Below are 27,628 nucleotides of genomic sequence, written 5' to 3'. Positions count from 1 at the left end.
GGGACTGTGTCGAATGCTGCTTTTAGGTCGACAAAACACGTGTACAGCTTGGTAGTTTTCTCCCTTGCTTTGTCGACCAAAAGGTTTAACGCCAGCAGGTTGCATAGGGTGTTGGTTCCAGGCCTAAAACCTGTCTGCATGATCGGGAGGATTTTTTTCGTACGTACCCAGTCTTCTAAGGCCGTCAACAGATTCGAGGCATAAATTTTGGCCTCAACATCTATGGGCGCTATGAGGCGATAATTTGCTGGATCAGATCTTGAGCCTGCCTTACAAATTGGATGGAGAATGCTGCCTCTCCATGATTTAGGAATGCATTCTGGCTGAAAAGCAATGTTGAATAGAGGGGTGAGATGTTCCGCCCAGAACTGACGATCTTGTTTGAACAAGGCGTTCGGTAAGCCGTTCGGTCCGGGTGCGCCTTTTGATCTTAAGTTTTTTAGTACTATTTCTACCTGTGACTGCGTTATCCAGTTTGCATCGAACTGTGAGTCCACATCTTGGGAGTTTTTTGGGTGTGGGGTCTGGGGGGTTGGGCTCCATGCGAGCGTGTTGTTGCATTGTGTGTGTTCTAGATACTGTATCCAATCATCCTCAAGTATGTTGGCATTGGAGTCCTTAGCAGCTCCATTAGCGATTTTATTTATTTCTGCCGAAAATTTAGCATTATTGTTGGATTTGCTGTGTGCTAATAGTGATTGCCAGATGTCAGTTTGGTGTTTTGATTTTTCTAGCCATACTTCTTTTTTGTAATTTTGCCTTAGTTTGTATATTTGATTGGTTATATCAGAGGAAATGGAACAATCGTAACAGAGTAACAATAGCGCCAGAGGAGGAGATTGTGAAATGTTTGTTCAAGATTTGGTAAATGTATTTCCCTGTGAATAGGCTGTTTAGCATTAAATCATGATATACATACCCTGCACCCATCATTAACTGTACACCTCCTCCTTCCATGTCTTTTTTCTCACCCACAGCACCCCCAATTTGAAAGTCTCTGAAAAAGAATAAAAATGCATCGTAATAAAGTGTTCTCCAATATCCTGCAGTTTTACTTGTACCCATTAGCGGAACCTCTAACTGTATGTTCCAATATGATTTGAGGCAAATAATTGTTTACTGATTAGCAAAAACTAGAGACATGATCCAGTTTACTGTATTTTGAAAAGTTGTAATGAACCCAATAACTAAAATCTTAAACTAAACATTTACTGCAGCAAAGCATATTTAGGTGAATAGAAAAACACCAAACAGCCCCAGAGTCTTAAAATATAACCACATCAGCAAACTACCTAATCGAAAAATGCGTCTGTGCCCACTCACTACCAAAACAGACTTTTAGAGCTCTATGTAAGTTTCTACCTTCAATCTATGGTTAAATAAGTGTGTAAATGGATGTTTAAAAAAAAATGATTTGTTAACTGCCTTATTAAGAGTATCTTAGTGAATACATATATTAGCGAGTAACTTTTAAATATTGAAATATATGTATCAGTGTTTCACTTTGTGTATAAGTGGCTGCATGGGTTGGTGACTGACTCACTGTTTGTATGTGTTTTGAAGACAGCATATGTGCAGGACTGTATGGGTGGATGAGTGTGTATATGTGTGTGTTAGTGAGTGAATGACTGTCTCACTAGTGTCTTTATCAGTAACTACATATGTTTTAATCTATTATATGTGAGTATTGATGTATATAAGTGAGTATATGTCAGAGCGAGAGATTGTAAGAGTTCCTGTTTAAATAAGTATGTGTTTCTATAAGTGATTGTTTAAGAGAGTATGTGTACATTTCCATAGAAGTAAAGAAAAATATGAAGCATAGCAACATACTTCATTTTCAAGACTCTTTTAGGCAGATTTGATAACTGCTGCTCTCTGCTTCAATCCAGATTTACAAAGCCACTCAGGGCCACACTAAGTGGCCTCGCATGGGTTCATAAATCTCACAAAGTTTGCACTGCACGTGCAACACATTAAGTGGTGCAAACGTAACACAAACTAGGTCATAAATATGCCCCCAAGTCTGTGTATCAAGAGAGGCATGAGTAGCCCCTGCGGAGGTTCAGTGAACCCTCTGCACACTCGTACTCGAGAACCGAGCAGGCTGTGTCAATAGGGTTAGGATAATGTAGGTTTTTCCTTCTCAGCTGGAGCCTCACCAGGTTGGAGCCGCCATCTAAAGCAGTCAAACCTCACAACACACAATTTTTGATATTGAGTGAAACTTTGTTCTGTCTTTGTGAAAGTTGAAGTTCTTCCTTGAGTTACTTCTGATATCGGTAGAAATGAAACAATCATAACAGATAGCGCCTGAGGAGGATATTGTGAAATGTTTGCTATACATTGTGTAAATGTACTTCCCTGTGAATAGGCTGTTTAGTATTAAATAATGATATACATACCCTGCACCCATCGACAGGTGTGCACCGCCTCCTTCTGTGTGTTTATTCCCACCCAAAGCACCGGCAATGTTAAAGTCTCTGAAAAAAGAATAGAAATGTACTGTAATAAAGTGTATTCAAATGTCCAGTAATATTACTTGTACTCATTAGCGGAACCTCTAACCGTATGTTCCATTATGATTTGAGGCAAATAATTGTTTACTACTTAGCTAACACTAGAGACATGATCCAGTTTACTATATTTTGCAAAGTTGGAATGATCCTAATAATTAAAAACTAAAGCTAAACTTTTACTGCTGCAAAGGATATTTAGCAAAACAGCAAAACACCAAACAGCCCCAGAGTATTAAAAAAATTAACCCACAAGAGCACGTTACCTAATTGAAAAATTAGTCTGTGCGCACTCACTACTAATAAAGGGGCATATTATCAAAGAAGAGCGATAAACATCGCTAAGTGCACGTAGCGCGTTTCTGTTTATCGCCGTCTATCGCTGAATTACATTGCCGTGTTAGCGGTGTATAATTTGCGCTTTGCGAACAGGCAATGTAATTCCAGCGATAGCCGTCGAGAACTAGAAATATCGCCTGCAATCCAGCGATGATTATGGAGATGCTTGCTAATAGGGGAGTGAGGTCGTAACATGGCGATCCACCTCCCATTGTCAGCATAGCTAAGTAAAAGAAAAAGCAGACGTTAAATTTTATTGCGATAACCGCGGTTAGCTCGGTTTGTTTTATCGCTGGGGCCGCATTGTTAATAGTGCGAAGTTGTGCTTGCCACGTTAATCATCCAGACATTGAGAGAAACGTTCACTTTGCATGAAGAAACGGCTACTAAATCAAGGAAACGCGCGTTAGCGTGTCATTGATTATAGTGCAATATTTAAATTGCGTCTTTTCGGCCGAAATCGTCCGCTAAAGCGGCGAAAATGGGTTTGATAATATGCCCCATAAACTTTTAGAGCTTTATCCCAGTTTCTACCTTTACTTTCTAAGAAAATTATCAAGTGGCGCAACATACTCCATTTTCAGGACTCTTTTATGCAGATTTGTTAATTGCTGCTCTCTGCTTGGGTAGAAAGCCAATTAAAACTCTACTTTTGATTCTTCACAGTAGCTGTGTGTTCTTGCAGGTGCTGCCTCATGTTCTACTATATGAGTGCCATCAAATTTACTGTGTTTATGTATTGGCAATCCTTAACTAAGCATAACAAATACCAATGCATCATACTTGAAGTTGTATCACAAATCCTTCTTTTAAAGCGTGGTGGGAGTTCTTTTTTTATGTTCTAATTTTTATTAACCTTCGTGCAGTGCTGCAATTACATAAATGACACGTCACTACCAATAGATAGCAATAACCTTTGTGTTGACACAGAAATTTGTGTTGACCTTTGTGTTGACATTTAGAAATTACTTAACAATGGGCATTCGATTAGTTGTAGTAGGTTAGTGCCTTTACTAATTACACCCAAAATACAAATACTAAGAATAAACATTTAAAAAAGTCTTTGCATCTAGGTGGCAAGATTTAGACTTATACGTGAGCTTTCACATATGTTTCCTGATCCATCCACATTTGAGTTCCACTCTCTTGGGTTTCATTAGGGTAGGTTTTGGCATATTTTATAGTTTGGAAGCTTTAAGCACCAAACCTTTATTTCCCCTATTATTTTTTTCTGAACAAATACTTTTAGTTTTTAGTAATGCCTATCAAAGATAGACCACTTTAATTCATTGATGTGAAAATTCTAACCATGCAGGAAATTATATGTTGTGGTTGGTTTTTTGTTCATATTTTCACAAAACTACCTCCGTCAACAGTGATGAAACGATTTAAACATCTTTGAGTTTTTTTATTTAGGTAAAATGCAAATTGAAGGAAAGAAACGTGATCCAGTACTATAATGTATTTATCTAATATGTTTGAATGTCTTTTAGATGCTTCATCCCTCTTTGGGGTTTCATGAGCTAGACACCAAAAAGAACACTTATCCATGCTTTTTTAGAAAAATTGTGGAGACAGTCGTACTAGGATAAAACCAATTCACTTCTTATTTAGCATGGAAATGTTTACAGTTCCAAAGTATTTGATCACAACGTGATGTTTAATCTCTGGTCTAGTTGTCAGAATATTACAGTGGTAATCCCCAATGCATTTCAAGCTTGCTGCTCTTCGTCAGGGGTTGGGAGAGGTAGACTATTTAACGTTTTGTAGGGGAAACAAGGGAAGTTTTAAGGATAACATCCAGGGCTGATCATATGAGTAGCTAGTGCATGCACCATGCTACATAAAGTGTAATAGGTTCAACGTGAGGCTAAAATAAAATGAACATATCAAACAATGGGTTGACCTGGGAGAAGAAAAAGAAACAGGTAAACCAACGTGTATTAAAAGCAAATAATGAAATGAATAGCTGCACACAACACAAGTTTTAATAAATAGGTTTAGATATGCAAATCACAATCACAATGAGTTACAACGTCTCAGTGCAAAAATGTTTAACGATGCAGTGAAGAATTGGTGAGAAATAGGTGCTATACAAAAATAAAAGACATGACATCCAAAATAATAGGCTGCATTTAATGAACAATACATGTAGAGGTATTGCCTTCAACTGCAACTTTTCAAGTATGAAAAATAGGTATTTAACCGACTGAGACTGTCCATATTATGAAAATAAATAAGTCGACGTTTCAACCCCTAAGGTTTAATTGACCAGGGCCATCATCAGGATTGTCAAAAGATATTTAGAGGAAAGCAACATAAAAAAGACAAAGAAAAGAGCACGAGTCACCAATAGTGTGCATGAGATGAGGAGGGTGAATTGAAACCTGCAAGATACCCACAACAAGGCTTACCTAAAAAAAAGTGTGCTAAAGAACCCAAAACTAATAGAGAAGAAATAAGTCATGGCCAAAGGCACCCTGGTTCACAAAGGACCTGAATATCCAGAAAAGATCCCTCAATAAAATAATAAGATCACTCAAATTCAGACTGAGGACTCTCCAACCTGACAAAATATATATCCTACGCAGCACCTATAAAAAAAAACAAATTTGGCAAGCTAAACAAAGATATGAGAAATGATTGCAGATCGAGCTCTACTGGCACAAAAACTCAAAGGAGTTCTGGATGATGATCAACAGTTTTAGCAGAGAGACAGATACCACTGAATTAAATGGGAACAAAACATCAGTACTTTCTATGAAACTAAATCAGACGGTGCCAACCTGCCTCTCAGTTAAGTAAGACCAATCCATCCCATGGAATGCCTCAGGTAACAGATGCACAAACCTTTCAATATGCTTCATCTTTTACGGCCAAAAGAATAGCCAGCCTGATCCAGAAAAGCAGTGCTGATGCTGCACCGGGCACCAGTGGCATCCCTGCCTCAGTTTAGCAGCAGGATTTTGGTCCATGCTGATGGAAACCTGTTTAACATCTGTGTTAGAACTGGGGTCACCAATTCCAAAACGGTAGCTTGGCGCGAGGCAGGAAGGCACCTGAAGGCAATGTGTAAAGCAGTGGTGTAGCACACACTCGCACTGGGACAGTAACTCGCCCGCAATAGAATGACACCACAACAGATTGTTTTAGAAACCAAGACTCTTTATATCATTGTAGTTCAGGCAGGTAGCACTTCGTAGGCACTAAGTCAGGGTAGGTAACACCTCCTCTGCAACAATTCAATGAAAAACAAGACTTCTGCTATTCAGGGGAGTTCTAGGAAACATTTCCTGTAAGCATTGTCATCAAGGTAACACTTCAGGGGAATGAATATAACGTCAAAATATTTCAGTAACATTTCCTACGCATATGAATAATTCAAGTAACATTTCTTAGACCGGAGGATCATATACGTATCAGGCACAACTTTGCCTATGCAGGTAGATAAACAGGGCAACATTCCTTAGGCAACATCAATAAAAGCAACATCACTTTTGCGCATCTTCGTCATGGGCAACACTTCCTATGCGCAGATTCAATGCAGGGGAACATTCCCTAACATCTAGGAAATACAGATAACCCTACCAGCCCCCCCCCCCCCCCCCCCCTTCCATGGCAGGTCTTAACTCTATGCATGTAACAGGTCGAAGGCAGTAGCACATTCGTGGCAGGTCTGATGTGGATATACTGACACAGGGATTCCTTGGAGGCGGTATGTAGTAAGTAACGACCGCCCCCAGACAGTGCTGATATGGGCCTGAGAGTCTTGTACCAACGGTTCCAGGCCCCAAAATCCCTTTAGCCTGTCTCAGTTGCCGATGGGAGAGGCCTTGGTGATGTTTTGAGAACTGAGCCCCTCGCAGGTGTCAGGCTGGAGCACGCCACGTTAGCTCTTGCTGGCAGGGAGCTAATTGAGGCCTTCGCTACCAGTTCTGAATTTCTTTTGGTGAGGAGCGGTCACGGGGCTGCCATCCAGCCCTAACCTGGCTTCTCGGCAGCCCCGCTATCAGTTCTCGCACCGCCTCCCTCCCAGGGTCTTACCTGGGGCGGCGCTCACTGGTAGGCCCATGCTGCTCCTGCGCTCCTCCCCGGGGCTTCCCGCTGCTTCGGTCCCAGCCACGGGGAGCTCTGGCAATGGAGAGGCACACAGCGCTCCTCTAACAGATCACATGGGGGGACAGTTTCAGGGTTCTAGGAACACAGCGCTCATGGACAATAGCAGGAGACTTGGGGCATAGAACTCATTAACTTGTGGACCCCCAGCACTTCAAGAATCACAGCACAGTTTGGGGGGGGGGTTCAGGTGTTAAGTCCACAACGCTTTCCAGTCTCAGTGCTGGTTGACAGAAGGTCTTCAGTCGCAGTTTCTTGGGGAGAAGGTGGGGGTTGAGTTGGGAGGCATAAGAGGCAGGGTGGTTCCTGGATTTCCCCCTCACTGCGCAAGGTCAGCAGGCTGGCAGAGTCCCTCAGCTATCTTGGGTACAGCAGGGCCTAAGCTCAGTCAGTCTCAGTAGTGTAGGTTCCCCCCTAGGCCCAACCGCCTATACTCCGGCAGAGGTTCCCCCAGGTCCAGTGGTGCCCCAACTGACTAGTCACGTTTCCCTCCCTGGGATGGAAGGTTCCAGGAGCTTCTACATGTTGGTCTATTGGACAAAAAGGCAGGACGGCAAAGATACCGTATCAGTATGTCCCAGCCTGTTCCTAACTACTAGTGCATGTATGTTCAATGGCCACTCCGCAGTAGCAGGGGCCTGTGGCAGCCATGCTATTAGGACAGAGCACCTGCACCTCAGCACTGTTTGGCAGTGGTAAGGCGCCCTAGAGGCCTAGGTCCAACAAAAAGATGGTGGCAAAAATGAGGCGCAAAGGGAAAAAATTGCGGGGTAAGACCACCCTAGGACTGACAGGTCCCGGAGGCGAATCACCAGTGGTTCAATTGCTAGAGCGAACAGGAGTGGGGAGAGTGGGCACCCCTGCCGTGTGCCAGGTGCTATCGGGAACAGTGCAGAGCTATGTCGGCCGAGTTGCATATGGGTCGATAATTTCGTATATAGAAGTCTTGTATATGCTGACAGCGTAGGGCCCACTCCTATTCGTCGCAGCACCTTAAATAAATATGGCCAGGTCAGTGTCAAAGGCTTTCTCCAAGCCCAGGACTAGGAAAGACACGTGGGGACATCAATCCTTTGCCCAGTCCTGGAAGTGACACAGCTGGCGGATATTATGGGACGTAGTTCTGGCTGGCACGAACCCGTATTTATCCCGGTTTATTAATGTCTTCTACCTCCACTCTCTAAGAAAAATACCAAGCGACGCAACATACTTCATTTTCAAAACTATTTTGTGCAGATTTGATAACTGCTGCTCTCTGCTTCACTCCAGATTTATAAAGACAATCAGGGCCACACAAAGTGGCCTTGTGTGGTGTTGGACTTGGCCCTTCTGGCAGGTTCACACCTAAACTTTTTTTTTTTTAGAACACATTTTTATTGTTGTGTTAGATAAGATTGCAAGAAATCCACAGTACTCCGAACACCGGAGGAGCCGTGAGCATAAGATCAAAATACAGAGACAAGCAATCAATATAGAAATCAATATCAATCATTATTATTGAACAATCCTTAGTCCCCCCACCCCTTAAGAACTAACCCCCACCCGGGTCCCCCCCTAGTCCGTTCACGATGTCCATCCACGTCTGGTAAAGTAGTACGTATGAAAAAGGCCATACACTCTTACCCACGCCCTGATTCTCAAAGCAGTTGTTCACTAGTTACATCTTGTCGCATCGGCGGCTCTAGCCACAGCCCCCTGTAGTCCGCCCACCTCTTCCAAATTTTGTAGTGCTTTCTGGGGCAGCCCCGGGTCTCAAACACCGGACGTTCCAGACCCATATAGTAGTCCAAACCCTGTTTCCAGGCCTCTAACGGGGGAGCTTGAGGGCTTTTCCAGGCACGGGCCATGTCCCTCTTAGCCACCACAAGGCCCAGGAGTAGTAAGTGCCGTTTGTAAATGTTGCCACCCACCTGTTCCAAAACATGCAAAAGGCCCAGCTGCGGTGTACGGGGGAGCGTCCAACCGAGCACCTCATCCAAACAATCCCAAATGCGATTCTAGTATCTTTCCAATGCCCCACAGGACCATACCGTGTGTACGAACGTGCCCACATCCCGGCCACATCTCAGGCAGTCAGGGGAGGCAATTAAACCAGCCCTACACAGTCTCTCTCTCGTGTAATAGGCCCTGTGCAGGTATTTAGATTGGATAAAACGCAGTCGTACAGCGATGGCCGCCTCCCTCGGGGCCGCAAGAGCCTCTCTCCAACCCTCCTCATCCAATTCTCCTACATCTCTCTCCCAGGTAGACCGTAAGTTATCCAGAGAGGGGGAGCAGTGAGTAACTAGTGATTGATAGATGCAGGATATTTTCTTATCTACTAGTTCCCCCATAAACAACTTAGCTTCCAGAGGGCTGAACTCCGGCAGGGAGTCCAGTCCATCCAGGGCAGGGGAAATAGCGTGTCGAAACTGCAAATATTTAAAGAATTGGGTGTTAGGCATATTGTATTCGTCCCTCAGGTCCTGGAATGATTTAAGGGTCGTTCCCTTCATGACGTGACCCAGCGCTGAGATCCCTATCGCATCCCAGACACTAAACCCCTGCAAGGCTGCAAGAGCCGGTAAGCGGCCATTGTGCCACAGCGGGGTCTCCTCCGTCAGCTTATTCCACCATCCCATGCGGCCAAGCGCTCAACGCCATATTTGGAATACCACCTGTGTAACCACCGGGAGTCTCCTCCTCTTTCCCGCCGAGTATAGCAGCGCATGCAAAGTATCAGGTTCCATCAAATACCTCTCAAGGGCATAGGCCTGATCACTGCGATCACCATACCACCACTCGTTTAACACCAACAAGTGGGAAGCTTGGTAGTAAGATAAAATATCCGACGACGCCAGGCCACCACAATACGTGGAAAGGTAGCAGGTGCGAAGCGCCACACGGATAGCACCACCAGCCCAGAGGAAGAGGCCCAGTGCTGAATTGACTTGACGAAACCACTGCGGCGAGACTTAGTAGGGGTGGTTCTGTAGCTGATAGAGCAGACGAGGGAGGGCCACCATCTTAAAAATGGCCGAGCGGCCATACAGATTCAGGGGCATGCGGGACCATGTCTTCATATCGGACCGAACCCTGTCCCATACCGGAACAATGTTACGTTCCCACGAGACTCCCGGTATATCCGTTAAGAATACTCCGAGGTATTTAAAGCCCCCCACCGCTTCCTGTAGAGTCGACACCCAGTCACCCAGCGCCACGCCATCTCCCAGGGTCCATAGAGTAGATTTCTGCACATTAAGGTGAAGTCCCGAGACCTCTCCAAACACCCACCCCTAAACTTTTTGCTTTGTGAATGTGAATTGGAGGTAGTGATTTTTGGTTTCTGTGCACTTTCACTGTGTTCCAGTGGAAAGTGCGTGCGTACTCTGAGTGTGTGGAGTAAGGTTGGCCTGCCCTCCCATAGGAATGCATGGGGAATGTCTGTCCCCCTGGCAGTTTCTGATGCATGAGGTGTGCAGGCTCGAGTTTGGTATGTGCGAACTCGTGAGATTGAATACTTCGCAATGATGTATGTGGCATGATTGCGTCTTGTGTGGAAGTGCCACTTCTAGGAGTTGGCAAATTAGTGTAAAATGTGTCTGGCGTGTGATTGGCTGGGGCTGGCTGGTGAGCCTGGCTCCAGGAGTCTGGATGGGTCTACCCGGTGGTGAGTGTGGAGATTAGCATGCTGATGACGGGGGAGGAGTGCACTTGGGTCCTGAATAGGGCTGGGCTTTCCCCACTCAATGCTGGCTCCACCCCCTGTGGTGCATCTAATGACCCTAGCCTCCCTAGTGAATAGAAAGGGTGCTCCAAAACCAGCTGCGACTGGTTTCTCCCCACCCTGCACCTCAGACAAAGGAATTTACAGTATAAGAAGGGGCTGTGTCCCCTTACAATTTGTTCTCTTCCAGGATCCTGAGGGGGCTGCTGCTGTTGCTGGGCAGGAGGACTGCCACTTGGATTGCCTCTCTGCCTGGAGGCCCAGTGAGCTGTCTCTGGGCCCAGCCTCCCCCCCTTCTTTTGCTATCTCCTTCCTAAGGAACCTGGTCCTGGACTTATGGACCTCTAGCGCCTGGGAGCGCTGTAAATTGTCCTTGAGCGCTGGGAGCGCTTTACTTTCCCTTTCGCAGCTGCCCACGCCGCTTTTTGCTGATTTTTGCACCCCTGGCAGGTGCTCACTCCGCCAAGGACCTGGTGCCGTTGGTTTGGCCCCATATCGAGTGCCCACCTCGATTTATTGCTTATTTTAAACAAGCCGGTGCCCATCCGGCATCGCCCCGCAACATTGTCACTGCCGGCCGGCCCGGGAAAACCCTGTGATGTCATCCACCTCATCCCCCGGGCCGCACTGGGATTGGCTGCCGGCCCGAGGTCTGACCCGGAAGTCAAGCAAGCTTTGGCGGGACGACAGGAAGCAGACGGGAGCCCACCCCGCGCTCCTGCACCGAAGAAGAGAAGACCGGCCGACTCCTTCCCCCGCTTCCCCCGGTCTGGGGAAGTCAAGCCGAGTCCGCGCCCAAGGAAGCAAGGGGAGCAGGAGGAGACCGCGACCGAGGAGAGTCCCGAGGAGCGGGAGCTCTCCAGCCAGCTGCCGCGAGACCGGTGAGTGCACCCAAGAAGGAGAGGGGGGTTGTCGGGGCACATTGCCGGTGCCCGCCCCTCCGCTCCAGAGCAAGGGGCCGTCGTGTCGGAAGGGCCTTGGGGCCTTACTTAAGTCAGAGTCCCCCGAGAGGGACTCTACAGTATAAGGGGGCAGTCTCCTGTGTGTGAGAGCGGCCCCGGAAGGCAGCGGGCCGCTCCCCCCCCCAGCTATTCTCAAGCCCCGAGGCTCCACAAAGGGGAGGTGGTTCTCAAGCCCACGAGGGGCTCCAGAAGGGCACAGGTTCTTAGTCCAGAGGCCCACGAGGGCCACGGGGGCATTGTGTGTGCAGTTCCAGAGGCTGAAGGCGGCCCATTTTGGTTAATTAGAGCCCTGAGAGGGCTCCTGGGGCATAAGTGTATTTCGGGTCCCCAGAAGGGGGACTCCCACGGCCTGGGGCATTCTTCGTTAGAGCCCAGAGAGGCTCACAGCCCCCATTGTTTTTTGCTCGAGCCCAGAGAGGCTCAGGGGGCCATTCTGTTGTTCAGAGCCTGGGAGGCTCCAACGTTGTCCCCCACCATTGTCCCACAGCTGCCCAGCACTTAGTGGGCAGCTGCCACGTTTAGGCCCCCCTGACATTGGGACACAGGGCGTCCTAGCCCCAACAAGGCCAGTTGGCCTAAGGACTGTCACAGGTGGTGACTTATGTGAGTTTGGCGCAATTGTGTTTCTCTACACCTCTGAATGTGTTGTTTATGCATCATGTGTTCTCCTGTGCTGCACCTCTGAATGTGTTGTTTATGCATCATGTGTTCTCCTGTAATGCACCTCTGAATGTGTTTTTATGCGTCATGTGCCTTGTTCTCACACCGCTGAATGTAGGTTCTGCATCATGTGTTTTCCTTCCCTACACCTCTGAATGTGTTGTGATGCATCATGTGTAATGTGCTTATACCCCTACAGGTATTGTGCTACTTAGGTAATTGTTTTTCTCCTAGTACAGGTGGTGCTAGTGAGGTCCTGGTTCCCTGCGTGGCCTGTTCCTAAGGTGGTTAGGGTCGCGTAGGTGGTACTTACCTGCTACCAGTGATTACTGGTTGTGTGCTGTATGTTCTATTTTGTGCTACAGTGATGTATATTCTATGTTCTAAGTGCTAATTCTACCTAGTGCTAAGTTCTAAAAGTGCTGATTCCTGACAGTGGTCCATGTGGCCCTGTCTCGTACATATCTCCTGTAAATTCTGCCCGTGCCTGTTGGCACATTGTAAAGTGTGTGTTCTTATCTAATGTGTTTTGGTATAATACAAACGCTATTTTTAAATATAACCTTGTATGGAGTTTCCTTTGTGGTGGGCCTTGGGTGTTGTTGCTGGGTGCACGCGCAAACACTTAACTTACATAGCCTCCAAGTTTAGCCTTGCTACTCGCGCCACGTTACCTAGAGGGTGAGCAGGGGTTATCTTGGCGTGTAACTCCCTTGCCCTGACTTTGGAGTGGTGGTCTCTGACTGACTTTGGCGCAAGCCCTGGCCAGCCAGGGATCCCATTTCTAACATTGGTGGCAAGTGGTGCGGATCCGGATTTGTGTTTGCGTTGTACCGCAGTGGCAACAGGCCGCACTACAAAACTCTGCATTTTAGATGACCACATTTTGGGGATTATTGTTTTTTTGAAGTTCCATATTTCTTCTCCTAAGGTATCATTGTATAATTGTGTCCAGTACATTTGTTCCTCGCCCCGCTTCCAGAGTTTGGTACCTGTGTCACGTGTGGTCAGGTTGAGGAATCAGGGGTGGTAGAAACTGCCTTACCAGTCCGAGTGGGGGGTTATGTGTGGATGAATGGTGTGTTACACTGGACAAGAGAGTGTGAGTTTTCTGGGTTAGGGAACTTGCTGAATACCTTTGTGAATTTTGTCTCACACCATGAGGTTTGTGGGTCTGTGGGGAGCCCTGAAGATTCAGAAGAGGAGGAAGAAGATGACAGTACCTGGATGCCAGTAGAGAGTAGAGACCCCATAGGTATGGAGTCCCTTGCTGGGTCCAGCTTAGGAGGCAGTGCCTCATCCCTTTCCCTGTCCCCAGAGGAGAATAGGAAGTTAGTCTTAGAGGAGAAAATGGCATTATGGGCTCATGAGTTGAGTCTTAGGACATTGGCCCTTGAGCAACAAAGGCTAGAGACTGAGAAGGCCTTAGCGCAGGAGAGGATAGAGGAGGCTGAGAGGGCCTTCACCAGAGAGAAGTTAGCTCTGGAGGGTGGACTATCCCCCGCGTGCAGTTTTAATTTTCTGGGCTCCCCAGGGAGGGTTGAGTCCAGTGGTGGCAGCTATATAGATTTCAGTGTAGGAAATCCCAGTCCCAGTTCCCCCAGTCTGGTACCTGTTTCCGAAGAGGAGGAGTTAAGGTTGAAATTCAGGGGCAGTAGGAAACTGTCTCACCAGTCTTGGGAAGAGTTTGAGAATGAATGTAATGCGACACTGATTGATTGGGTGCGAGTTCGCACCGAAGATGATTTTGATGTATTGCAGGGAATTATTATCAAAGAGCAGTCCTCAGTGTTTGTTGTCCCGAGTTGCGCCAACACCTGTTGGAATATGGGTCTCCTTGTTCAGAGCAGCTTGCAGCGGAAGCAGACCGCTGGGAGAGGGCCAGAGATTCTTTAGAGTCCCTAGTGAGTGAGTCCAAAAGAAGTGGTTCAGGTATCTTCCAGCCCAGCGTGGTGGAAGAGGCTCAGTGTAGCCCAGCTAGGTCCCAGGATAGCGAGGAGGGTGTAGGGGCTTACTGCCTGGCTCAGTGGAGCAGGAGTAAGTGGGTGACCAAGGGGGTAGTATCCTGCGTGTGAGAGCGGCCCCGGAAGGCAGCGGGCCGCTCCCCCCCCAGCTATTCTCAAGCCCCCAAGGCTCCACAAATGGGAGGTGGTTCTCAAGCCCACGAGGGGCTCCAGAAGGGCACAGGTTCTTAGTCCAGAGGCCCACGAGGGCCACGGGGGCATTGTGTGTGCAGCTCCAGAGGCTGAAGGCTCCCCATTTTGGTTAATTAGAGCCTTGAGAGGGCTCCTGGGGCATAAGTGTATTTCGGGTCCCCAGGAGGGGGACTCCCACGGCCTGGAGCATTCTTCGTTAGAGTCCAGAGAGGCTTACATCCCCCATTGTTGTTTGCTCGAGCCCAGAGAGGCTCAGGGGGCCATTCTGTTGCTCAGAGCGAATCTATGACAAAATTTCGAATACACTAATATCGACATACAAAATGATCGCAACAAAAATATCGATGGCAAAAATATCGGGATCCTATACCTAACAAGGTAAGTACAAAAATATCGAAAAAAATATATAGAATGTCAAAAATATCGTTTTTTATAAAACATCGTTTTCTTTCATCAAAATAAAAATGTAATATTACCAAAATAATACTTATAGATGTAATAAATATATTTAAAATTATATTATAATATTTAAAAATAATACATAATGTAATACAAATTAATAATAATAAAGATATAATACATAGTATATTTTTCATTAACAATAACTCTACATTAATTATTTTAGTAACTTATACATAAATAAATATATAATAAATTACAAATAACTTTATATACATACAATAATAATATAAATAACAATTAATAAAAACATAAAACTAATAAAAATAAATAAATACATTTTAGATAGCGTATGAGTAAAAATTACTATTCCCACTCCAGAGAGTGCAACAGTAAAGAAAGTGTTGGATAGCGTAGGGGTAACAATTACTATTCCCACTCCAGAGAATGCAACAGTAGGGAAAGTGTTGGATAGCGTAGAGGTAAAAATTACTATTCCCACTCCAGAGAATGAAACAGTAGGGAAAGTGTTGGATAGCATAGGGTAACAATTACTATTCCCACTACAGAGAGTGCTACAGTAGGGAAAGTGTTGGATAGCGTAGGGGTAAAAATTACTATTCCCACTCCAGAGAGTGCAACAGTATGGAAAGTGTTGGATAGCATAGGGGTAACAATTACTATTCCCACTCCAGAGAGTGCAACAGTTGGGGAAAGTGTTGGATAGCGTAGGGGTAAAAATTACTATTCCCACTCCAGAGAGTGCAACAGTAGGGAAAATGTTGGATAGCGTAGGGGTAACAATTACTATTCCCACTCCAGAGAGTACAACAGTAGGGAAAGTGTTGGATAGCGTAGGGGTAACAATTACTATTCCCACTCCAGAGAGTGCAACAGTAGGGAAAGTGTTGGATAGCGTAGGGGTAAAAATTACTATTCCCACTCCAGAGAGTGCAACAGTAGGGAAAGTGTTGGATAGCGTAGGGGTAAAAATTACTATTCCAACTCTAGAGAGTGCAACAGTAGGGAAAGTGTTGGATAGCGTAGGGGTAAAAATTACTATTCCAACTCCAGAGAGTGCAACAGTAGGAAAAGTGTTGGATAGCATAGGGGTAACAATTACTATTCCAACTCCAGAGAGTGCAACAGTAGGGAAAGTGTTGGATAGCGTAGGGGTAACAATTACTATTCCAACTCCAGAGAGTGCTACTGTAGGAAAAGTGTTGGATAGCGTAGCGGTAACAATTACTATTCCAACTCCAGAGAGTGCAACAGTAGGGAAAGTGTTGGATAGCGTAGGGGTAAAAATTACTATTCCAACTCCAGAGAGTGCAACAGTAGGGAAAGTGTTGGATAGCGTAGGGGTAACAATTACTATTCCAACTCCAGAGAATGCAACAGTAGGGAAAGTGTTTGATAGCGTAGGGGTAACAATTACTATTCCAACTCCAGAGAGTGCAACAGTAGGGAAAGTGTTGGATAGCGTAGAGGTAACAATTACTATTCCCACTCCAGAGAGTGCAACCGTAGAGAAAGTGTTGGATAGCGTAGGGGTAACAATTACTATTCCCACTCCAGAGAGTGCAACAGTAGGGAAAGTGTTGGATAACGTAGGGGTAACAATTACTATTCCAACTCCAGAGAGTGCAACAGTGGGGAAAATGTTGGATAGCGTAGGGGTAAAAATTACTATTCCAACTCCAGAGAGTGCAACAGTAGGGAAAGTGTTGGATAGCGTAGGGGTAACAATTACTATTCCAACTCCAGAGAATGCAACAGTAGAGAAAGTGTTGGATGGCGTAGGGGTAACAATTACTATTCCAACTCCAGAGAATGCAACAGTAGGGAAAGTGTTGGATAGCGTAGGGGTAACAATTACTATTCCAATTCCAGAGAGTGCAACAGTAGGGAAAGTGTTGGATAGCGTAGGGGTAACAATTACTATTCCAACTCCAGAGAGTACTACAGTAGGGAAAGTGTTGGATAGCGTAGGGGTAACAATTACTATTCCAACTCCAGAGAGTGCAACAGTAGGGAAAGTGTTGGATAGCGTAGGGGTGAAAATTACTATTCCAACTCCGGAGAGTGCAACAGTAGGGAAAGTGTTGGATAGCGTAGAGGTTAAAATGATATACTTATAAATAAATGCTTTTTTATTTTAATAAAAATATAAACTATTAAATAAATATAAACCATTTACAATACCTATACATAAATATTGAAAACATGATTAGCAAAATATATTTAACTAAAAGAAATAAAAAATACCATTTTATAACATTTATTTACCAATTAATATTTAACAATTAAATAATTAACAAATCAATTCATTTAAAAACATTATTACTTAATTACATTTAAATTACTTCCCACCATATTCCCCTATAAACCCACAACCCGCAACAGAATACATTTATCAATTAATGATTTAATTAAAATTAATTACCAATTAATTTAAATTAACTACCAATGAATTAAAATAATTTATAATTCCTACTAATTAATAATTAATTGAACATAATTAAATTACTTCCCACCCTATTCCCCTATAAACCCACAACCCGCTACAGAACATATTTATCAATTAATCAATTAATTAAAATGATTTACCAATTAATTAAATTTATTTCCCAATTATTTAAAATTAATTAATAATAACTACTAATTAATAATTAATTTTACATAATTAAATTACTTCCCACCCTATTCCCCTATAAAAACATAACCCACTACAGAACATATTTATCAATTAATCAATTATTTAAAATGATTTACCAATTAATTAAATTAAATTACCAATTATTTAAAATAAATTAATAATAACTACTAATAATAATTATTTTTAAATAATTAAATTACTTCCCACCCTATTCCCCTATAAACCCATAACCCGCTACAGAACATATTTATCTAATAATCAATTAATTAAAATTATTATAAATAATTACTAATTAATTACATTTATTTAATTATTCCTACTAATTAATAATTAATTTAACATAATTAAATTACTTCCCACCCTATTCCCCTATAAACCCACAACCCGCTACAGTACTAAAATACAAAATTTAATTAAATTACATGAAAAAAATAAAAAAAAACATAATAAATACAATAAAAGATACACAAAAATGATTAAAAATCCGATATTAGTAACATCGAAATTATTTACATCGATATTACTGACATCGATATTGAAAACTTCGATATTACTAATATCGATATTAAGAGTGTCGATATTACTTACCTTCGATATTGTATCCCTTCGATATTTAAACTTCGATATAATTGTATATCGAAATTTAAATCTTGATATTTTGTCTGTGCACCGTTCAGAGCCTGGGAGGCTCCAACGTTGTCCCCCACCATTGTCCCACAGCTGCCCAGCACTTAGTGGGCAGCTGCCACATTTAGGGCCCCCCCCGACATTGGGACACAGGGCGTCCTAGCCCCAACAAGGCCAGTTGGCCTAAGGAGTGTCACAGGTAGTGACTTATGTGAGTTTGGCGCAATTGTTTTTCTCTACACCTCTGAATGTGTTGTTTATGCATCTTGTGTTCTCCTGTGCTGCACCTCTGAATGTGTTGTTTATGCATCATGTGTTCTCCTTCCCTACACCTTTGAATGTGTTGTGATGCATCATGTGTAATGTGCTTATACCCCTACAGGTATTGTGATACTTAGGTGGTTGTTTTTCTCCTAGTACAGGTGGTGCTAGTGAGGTCCTGGTTCCCTGCATGACCTGTTCCTAAGGTGGTTAGGGTCGAGTAGGTGGTTCTTACCTGTTACCAGTGATTACTGGTTGTGTGCTTTATGTTCTATTTTGTGCTACAGTGATTTATATTCTATGTTCTAAGTGCTAATTCTAACTAGTGCTAAGTTCTAAAAGTGCTGATTCCTGACAGTGGTCCATGTGGCCCTGTCTTGTACATATCCCCTGTAAATTCTGCCCGTGCCTGTTGGCACATTGTAAAGTGTGTATTCTTATTTAATGTGTGTTAGTATAATACAAAGGCTATTTTTATATGGAGTTTCCTTTGTGGTGGGCCTTGGGTGTTGTTGCTGGGTGCGCGCGCAAACACTTAACCTACATAGCCTCCAAGTTTAGCCTTGCTGCTCGCGCCCCGTTACCTACAGGGTGAGCAGGGGTTATCTTGGCGTGTAATTCCCTTGCCCTGACTTTGGAGTGGTGGTCTCTGACTGACTTTGGCGCAAGCCCTGGCCAGCCAGGGATCCCATTTCTAACATGTGGTTTCATAAATATCACTTAAGGTTTGCGACGCACATGTCAAACACAAGGAGAGGATGGACAGAGTGCTGAAGCGTTTCAGACACTCACCCCAGTCACAGACCTAGGTTGAATCCATCATCGTTCTTTAGCTCACTTCGCCACCCCAGTTCAGACACAGCTATATGCAAATCAGTCTTGACCCTGTGCCTCATGGGATCAGTCCAGCCCGAACTGTGAAGCCATGTCTTCCCTGGACCAGAAACAAGCATCTTGGGACCGGTTTCAGGGTAACACCCCTCATCAACCAGGCTAGCTTGAATCCAGTGTCAAAAGTGAGCAAGGGACCCACCTCTGGGCATATCCTGCCAACTTAGGGCAAACAAAGCAAACACAAGGAGATGATAGACGGAGCGCTGAAAATTTTCAGACACTCACCCCCAATCACAGATCTGGGTTGAATCCATCATCATCATCGTTCTTTAGCTCACTTCGCCACCCCAGTTCAGACACAGCTATATGCAAATCAGTCTTGATCCTGTGCCTCATGGGAACAGTCAAACCCGAACTGCCAAGCCAAGTCTTCCCTGGAATGGAAACAAGCATCCTAGGACCGGTTTCGGGCTAACAGCCCTCATCAGCCAGGCTACCATGTTGCATGATGCAAACGTGGCGCAAACCAGGTCATAAATATGCCCCCTAGTCTGTGTATCAAGAGAGGCAGAGGTTCATTGAACCCTCTGCACACTCGTACTCGAGAACCGAGCAAACTGTGTGTCATAAGGGTCAAGATAATGTAGGTGTTTCAGGGCTCAGCTGGAGTCTCACCAAGTTGGGGCCGCCAACTTAGGCAGTCAAACCACACCCCACACAATTTTTGTTATTGAGTGAAGCTTTGTTCTGTCTTTGTGAAAGTAGGAGTTATTGCTTGAGTTACTTCTGATATCAGATAAAATGGAACAATCGTAACAAAGTAACAATGGCGCCAGAGGAGGAGATTGTGAAATGTCTGTTCTAGATTTGGTAAATGTATTTCCCTGTGAATAGGCTGTTTAGCATTAAATCATGATATACATACCCTGCACCCATCATTAACTGTACACCTCCTCCTTCCATGTCTTTTTTCTCATCCACAGCACCCCCAATTTGAAAGTCTCTGAAAAAGAATAAAAATGCATAGTAATAAAGTGTACTCCAATATCCTGCAGTTTTACTTGTACACATTAGCGGAACCGCAAACTGTATGTTCCAATATGATTTGAGGCAAATAATTGTTTACTGTTTAGCAAACACTAGAGACATGCTCCAGTTTACTGTATTTTGAAAAGTTGTAATGATCCCAATAACTAAAATCTAAAACTAAACATTTACTGCAGCAAAGCATATTTAGGTGAACAGAAAAACTCCAAACAGCCCCAGAGTCTTAAAATATAACCACATCAGCAAACTACCTAATCGAAAAATGTGTCTGTGCCCACTCACTACCAAAACAGACTTTTAGAGCTCTATGTAAGTTTCTACCTTCAATCTATGAGAAAAATATGAAGCAAAGCAACATACTTCATTTTCAAGACTCCTTTAGGCAGATTTGATAACTGCTGCTCTCTGCTTCAAACCAGATTTACAAAGCCACTCAGGGCCACACAAAGTGGCCTTGTATGCTTTCATAAATCTCACTTAAGGTTTGCGCTGCATATGTACAATGTTGCGTGGTGCAAACGAGACGCAAACTAGGTCATAAATATGCCCCCAAGTCTGTGTGTCAAGAGAGGCGGAGGTTCATTGAACCCTCTGCACACTCGTACTCGAGACCCGAGCAGGCTGTGTGTCAAGAGGGTCAGGATAATGTCGGGTTTTCAGGCTCAGCCGGAGCCTCACCAGGTTGGAGCCACCATCTAAGACATTCAAACCTCACAACACACAATTTTTGATATTGAGTGAAACTTTGTTCCGTCTTTGTGAAAGTTGAAGTTATTCCATGAGTTACTTCTGATGGCGGTAGAAATGAAACAATCATAACAGATGAACAATAGCGCCTGAGGAGGATATTGTGAAATGTTTGTTCTAGATTTGGTAAATGTATTTCCCTGTGAATAGGCTGTTTAGCATTAAATCATGATATACATACCCTGCACCCATCGACATGTGTGCACCTCCTCCTTCTGTGTGTTTATTCCCACCCAAAGCACCGGCAATGTTAAAGTCTCTGAAAAAAGAATAGAAATGTACTGTAATAAAGTGTATTCAAATGTCCAGTAATTTTACTTGTACTCATTAGCGGAACCTCTAACCGTATGTTTCATTATGATTTGAGGCAAATAATTGTTTACTACTTAGCTAACACTAGAGACATGATCCAGTTTACTATATTTTGCAAAGTTGGAATGATCCTAATAATTAAAATCTAAACCTAAACTTTTACTGCTGCAAAGGATATTTAGCGAAACAGCAAAACTCCAAACAGCCCCAGAGTATTAAAAAAATTATTAACACACAAGAGCACATTACCTAATTGAAATAGTAGTCTGTGCGCACCCATTACTAATAAAGGGGCATATTATCAAAGAAGAGCGATAAACATCAGTAAGCACACTTAGTGCATTTCTGTTTATAGGTGTCTATTGCTGTATTACATCGCTGTGTTAGCGGCGTATTATCCACGCTTTGCGAACAGGCGATGTAATTCCAGCGATAGCCTTCGAGAAACAGAAATATCGCCTGAAATCCAGCGATGATTATGGAGAGGCTTGCTGATAGGGGAGTGTGGTCGTAACATGGCGATCCACCACCCATTGTCAGCATAGCTAAGTAAAAGAAAAAGCAGACGTTAACTTAATGTGATAACCACGGTTAGCGCCGTTTGTTTTATCGCTGGGGCCGCATTGTTAATAGTGCGAAGTTTTGTTTGCCACGTTAATCATGCAGACATCGTGAGAAACGCTCACTTTGCATGAAAAACGGATACTAAATCAATGAAAAACGAGTTAGCGTGTCCTTGATAATAGTGCAATATTTAAATCGCATCTTTTCTGCCGAAATCGTCCGCTAAAGCGGCGAAAATGGGCTTGATAATATGCCCCATAGACTTTTAGAGCTTTATCTCAGTTTCTACCTTTACCTTCTAAGAAAATGATCAAGTGGCGCAACATACTTCATTTTCAGAACTCTTTCATGCAGATGCACAAGTTACTTACCTTCGGTAACGATATATATCTGTAAGAAACAGTAGTTAGTATTAGATTCCTTACCTTAGAATATCCCCAGGCGTCAAACTGGATCTGGAAACTTTTGCGTAGGAGTACCCTTGCGCGTCGGTAGGCGTCGCCTGCGGCTCCGCGTTCGTCGGCGTTGGTGCCGGGATGACGTCGCCGGAGTACTTAGACTCCGCCCTCGCGCACTGATGTCAGTTCTTATACACAGCTTTTCCGCGCCATGATAAAAACAAACACTGGTGCCACAAAACTAGGGCCCTGAAAGGGGATGACCTTAACCCTAGATATCGGTTCGCAGAACGGGGAGGATGGGTGGGGCGGTAAGGAATCCAATACTAACTACTATTTCTTACAGATATATCGTTACCGAAGGTAAGTAACTTGTGCATCTGAAAGAAACAGGTTAGTATTAGATTTCTTACCTTAGAATAGATACCCCAGCAATACCAACCCCGGTGGTGGGTCTGCGAACCAATGATCACACCAGAAAGTCCTGGATGACGAAACGGCCAAAGAAGCCATCCCTCCGGACTTGGCTGTCCAGGCAGTAGTGCCTTGCGAACGTGTGCAGCAAGCCCCACGTAGTTGCCTGACAGATGTCCTGCAAGGGGATTCCCCAGCCCAGGGCAGTAGTAGCCACCGTAGCCCGAGTGGAATGGGCCCTCAGCCCAACAATGCTCCTTTTTAGCCAAAGAGTAGCATGCCTTGATGCACAAGACGACCCACCGAGAGATGGTCCGTTTGTGCACCGCCCATCCCTTCTTAGCACTGACGTAACCAACAAAGAGCTGGTCGTCCACCCGGAACATGCGTGTGCGGTCTAGATAGAAGGAGAGCGCAAGTTTTGGGTGCAGACGGTGGAGCCGCTCTTTCTCTTTAGAGGGATGTGGAGGCGGAAAGAAGGTGGGCAAGGTGATGGACTGCCCAATGTGGAAGGCTGTGACTACCTTGGGCAGGAAAGAGGGTCTTGTCCGCAACACAAACTTGTCCGGATGGACAGAAAGGAAAGGAGGCTTGGAGGAAAGAGCGTGGAGCTCACTCACTCTCCTGGCAGAGGTGATGGCAACCAGGAAAGCAGTCTTAAGGGTAAGAAGACGGAGAGGACAGTTATGGTGCGGGTCAAAAGGAGTGCACATCAGGGAAGTCAGAACCAGGTTCAAGTCCCACTGGGGCATCACGAAATGAACAGCGGGGAACATATGAGTGATGCCCTTCAAGAGCCTATTTACAATTGGGGACTTCAACAAATAAGGCTGATCAGGTAGGCTTAAGGAGGCGGAAGGGCCAGAAAGGTAGCCCTTGATAGTGCCCAGAGCAGAGCCCTGCAGGGCAAGAGAAAGAAGGAAGAGGAGAACCTCAGAAAGGGGGCAGAGAGTGGATCCACAGCCTTTCATGTGCACCATGCCACAAATCTGTTCCACCTGCAGGCGTATACAGATTTTGTGGAGGGACGCCTGGCTGCCAGAATCACATTACAAACTTCAGGAGGCAAGTCAAATGTCCTCAACTGTCGCCTGTCAATTAACGGTGGGCGGCCAGCTACGCTCCGTCTGCGGAGTGTGCGTAGTGCCGCCCACTCCGCATTTTGCGGAGCTGGCGGAGCCAGGCGGCACTACGCACGCTCCGCAGACGGAGCGTAGCTGGCCGCCACCCGCCTCCCTCCCGCCCTCCCTAGATACTTTAAAATAAAGGAACGCAATAATTTTAAAAGCACTTACCTTGCCGCCGCTGGCCGCCGCGTTCCCCGGGGCTCGTTATCTTCCGTCTTCCGTATTTTGCAGTAATGCGCATGCGCGGGCGGCCGCGCATGCGCATTTTCTCGTGAAAATGCGCATGCGCGGCCGCCCGCGCATGCGCATTACTGCAAAATACCGAAGACGGAAGATAACGAGCCCCGGGGAACGCGGCGGCAAGGTAAGTGCTTTTAAAATTATTGCGTTCCTTTATTTTAAAGTATTTAGGGAGGGCGGGAGGGAGGCGGGTGGCGGGGCTGGCGGCCAGTGGTTTTGCGGAGTGGGGCTACGCGGAGTGCGGAGGTGGGCGTAGTTTCTCGCCCACTTCGCGTAGCTCCGCGAAGCCCCACTCCGCGAACTCCGCCCAGGGTTACTGTCAATCTCCAAGCATGGAGGTGGAGACTGGACAGGTTCGGGTGGAGGACCGTCCCCTGCTGCTGCGACAGAAGGTCCTCCTGAGAGGCAGACGAATCGGGGAATCGACTGACATGCTGAGTAGCTCGGGATACCAGTACCTTCGTGCCCAGTCCGGAGCCACAAGGATGACTTGGGCTGCAGCAAAGCATATTTAGGTGAACAGAAAAACACCAAACAGCCCCAGAGTCTTAAAATATAACCACATCAGCAAACTGACTCATCGAAAAATGCGTCTGTGCCCACTCACTACCAAAACAGACTTTTAGAGCTCTAGGTAAGTTCCTACCTTCAATCTATGAGAAAAATATGAAGCAAAGCAACATACTTCATTTTCAAGACTCTTTTATGCAGATTTGATAACTGCTGCTCTCTGCTTCAATCCAGATTTACAAAGCCACTCAAGGCAACACAAAGTGGCCTCGCATGGTTTCATAAATCTCACTTAAGGGTTGCGCCGCACGTGCTCCACATTAAGTGGTGCAAACGTAACACAACGTAGGTCATAAATATGCCCCCAAGTCTGTGTATCAAGAGAGGCATGAGTAGCCTCTGGGTGGGTTCATTGAACCCTCTGCACACTCGTACTCGAGACCCGAGCAGGCTGTGTGTCAATAGAGTCAGGATAATGTAGGTTTTTCCTTCTCAGCTGGAGCCTTATCAGGTTGGTGCCATCATCTAAAGCAGTCAAACCTCACACCACACAATTTTTGATATTGAATGAAACTTTGTTCTGTCTTTGTGAAAGTTGAAGTTATTCCTTGAGTTACTTTTGATGTCGGTAGAAATGAAACAATCATAACAGATGAACAATAGCGCCTGAGGCGGATATTGTGAAATGTTTGTTCTAAATTTGGTAAATGTATTTCCCTGTGAATAGGCTGTTTAGCATTAAATAATGATATACATACCCTGCACCCATCGACATGTGTGCACCTCCTCCTTCTGTGTGTTTATTCCCACCCAAAGCACCGGCAATGTTAAAGTCTCTGAAAAAAGAATAGAAATGTACAGTAAAAGTGTATTCAAATATCTTGTAGTATTAGGTGTACTCATTAGCAGAACCTCTAACGGTATGTTCCATTATGATTTGAGGTAAATAATTGTTTACTACTTAGCTAACACTAGAGACATGATCCAGTTTACTATATTTTGCAAAGTTGGAATGATCCTAATAATTAAAATCTAAACCTAAACGTTTACTGCAGCAAAGGATTTTTAGAGAAACAGCAAAACACCAAACCGCCCCAAAGTCTAAAACAAAATTAACCCACAAGAGCACATTACCTAATTGAAATAGTAGTCTGTGCGCACCCATTATTAATAAAGGGGCATATTATCAAAGAAGAGCGATAAACATCAGTAAGCACACTTAGTAAATTTCTGTTTATAGGTGTCTATTGCTGTATTACATCGCTGTGTTAGCGGCGTATTATCCATGCTTTGCGAACAGGCGATGTAATTCCAGCGATAGCCTTCGAGAAACAGAAATATCGCCTGAAATCCAGCGATGATTATGGAGAGGCTTGCTGATAGGGGAGTGTGGTCGTAACATGGCGATCCACCTCCCATTATCAGCATAGCTAAGTAAAAGAAAAAGCAGACGTTAACTTAATGTGATAACCACGTTTAGCACGGTTTGTTTTATCGCTGGGGCCGCATTGTTAATAGTACGAAGTTTTGTTTGCCACGTTAATCATGCAGACATTGTGAGAAACGCTCACTTTGCATGAAAAACTGCTACTAAATCAATGAAACACGCGTTAGCATGTCCTTGATAATAGTGCAATATTTAAATCTCATCTTTTCTGTCGAAATCGTCCGCTAAAGCGGCGAAAGTGGGCTTGATAATATGCCCCAAAGACTTTTAGAGCTTTATCTCAGTTTCTACCTTTACCTTCTAAGAAAATGATCAAGTGGCGCAACATACTTCATTTTCAGGACTCTTTCATGCAGATGTACAAGTTACTTACCTTCGGTAACAATATATCTGTAAGAAACAGTAGTTAGTATTAGATTCCTTACCTTAGAATATCCCCAGGCGTCAGACTGGATCTGGAAACTTTTGCATAGCAGTACCCTTGCGCGTCGGTAGGTGTCGTCTGCGGCTCCGCGTCCGTCGTCGTTGGGGCCGGAATGACGTCGCCGTTGTACTTAGACGCCGCCCTCGCGCGCTGACGTCAGTTCTTATACACAGCTTTTCCGGGCCATGATAAAAACAAACACTGGTGCCCCGAAACTAGGGCCCTGAAAGGGGATGACCTTAACCCTAGATATCAGTTTGCAGAACGGGGAGGATGGGTGGGGCGGTAAGGAATCTAATACTAACTACTGTTTCTTACAGATATATCGTTACCGAAGGTAAGTAACTTGTGCATCTGAAAGAAACAGATTACATTTCTTACCTTAGAATAGATACCCCAGCAATACCAACCCCGGTGGTGGGTCTGCGAACCAATGATCACACCAGAAAGTCCTGGATGACGGAACGGCCAAAGAAGCCATCCCTCCGGACTTGGCTGTCCAGGCAGTAGTGCCTTGCGAACGTGTGCAGCAAGGCCCACGTAGCTGCCTGACAGATGTCCTGCAAGGGGATTCCCCGGCCCAGGGCAGTAGTAGCCACCGTGGCCCGAGTGGAATGGGCACTCAGCCCAACAAGGCTCCTTTTTAGCCAAAGAGTAGCATGCCTTGATGCACAAGACGACCCACCGAGAGATGGTCCGTTTGTGCACCGCCCATCCCTTCTTAGCACCCACGTAACCAACAAAGAGCTGGTCGTCCACCCGGAACATGCGTGTGCGGTCTAGATAGAAGGAGAGCGCAAGTTTTGGGTGCAGACGGTGGAGCCGCTCTTCCTCTTTAGAGGGATGTGGAGGCGGAAAGAAGGTGGGCAAGGTGATGGACTGCCCGATGTGGAAGGCTGTGACTACCTTGGGCAGGAAAGAGGGTCTTGTCCGCAACACAAACTTGTCCGGATGGACAGAAAGGAAAGGAGGCTTGGAGGAAAGAGCCTGGAGCTCACTCACTCTACTGGCTGAGGTGATGGCAACCAGGAAAGCAGTCTTAAGGGTAAGAAGACGGAGAGGACAGTTATGAAGCAGCTCAAAAAGAGTGCACATCAGGTAAGTCAGAACCAGGTTCAAGTCCCACTGGGCATCACGAAAGGAACAGCGGGGAACATATGAGT

The 27,628-nt window shown here is 45.0% G+C and overlaps 1 protein-coding gene across 1 annotated transcript in view; it reads right to left on the bottom strand.

The window, feature by feature from the left end:
* LOC147708877 (uncharacterized) overlaps nucleotides 1-27,628 on the bottom strand; it is a 255,951-nt gene that overhangs the window by 106,340 nt on the left and 121,983 nt on the right. Inside the window, exons 9-12 of the mRNA XM_086925794.1 lie at nucleotides 25,353-25,430; nucleotides 21,211-21,288; nucleotides 20,161-20,238; nucleotides 920-997 (exon numbers count right to left, since the gene is read on the bottom strand). Of these exons, the coding sequence (XP_086781920.1) occupies nucleotides 920-997; nucleotides 20,161-20,238; nucleotides 21,211-21,288; nucleotides 25,353-25,430 (312 nt within the window). The remainder of the gene's footprint in view (nucleotides 1-919; nucleotides 998-20,160; nucleotides 20,239-21,210; nucleotides 21,289-25,352; nucleotides 25,431-27,628) is intronic.

The sequence above is a fragment of the Lissotriton vulgaris genome, chromosome 6 (assembly GCF_964263255.1).
Source record: "Lissotriton vulgaris chromosome 6, aLisVul1.2, whole genome shotgun sequence".
Lineage (NCBI taxonomy): Eukaryota > Metazoa > Chordata > Amphibia > Caudata > Salamandridae > Lissotriton > Lissotriton vulgaris.
The sequence above is the reverse complement of the archived record's forward strand: the minus strand, read 5'-3'. Positions and strand labels throughout refer to the sequence as shown.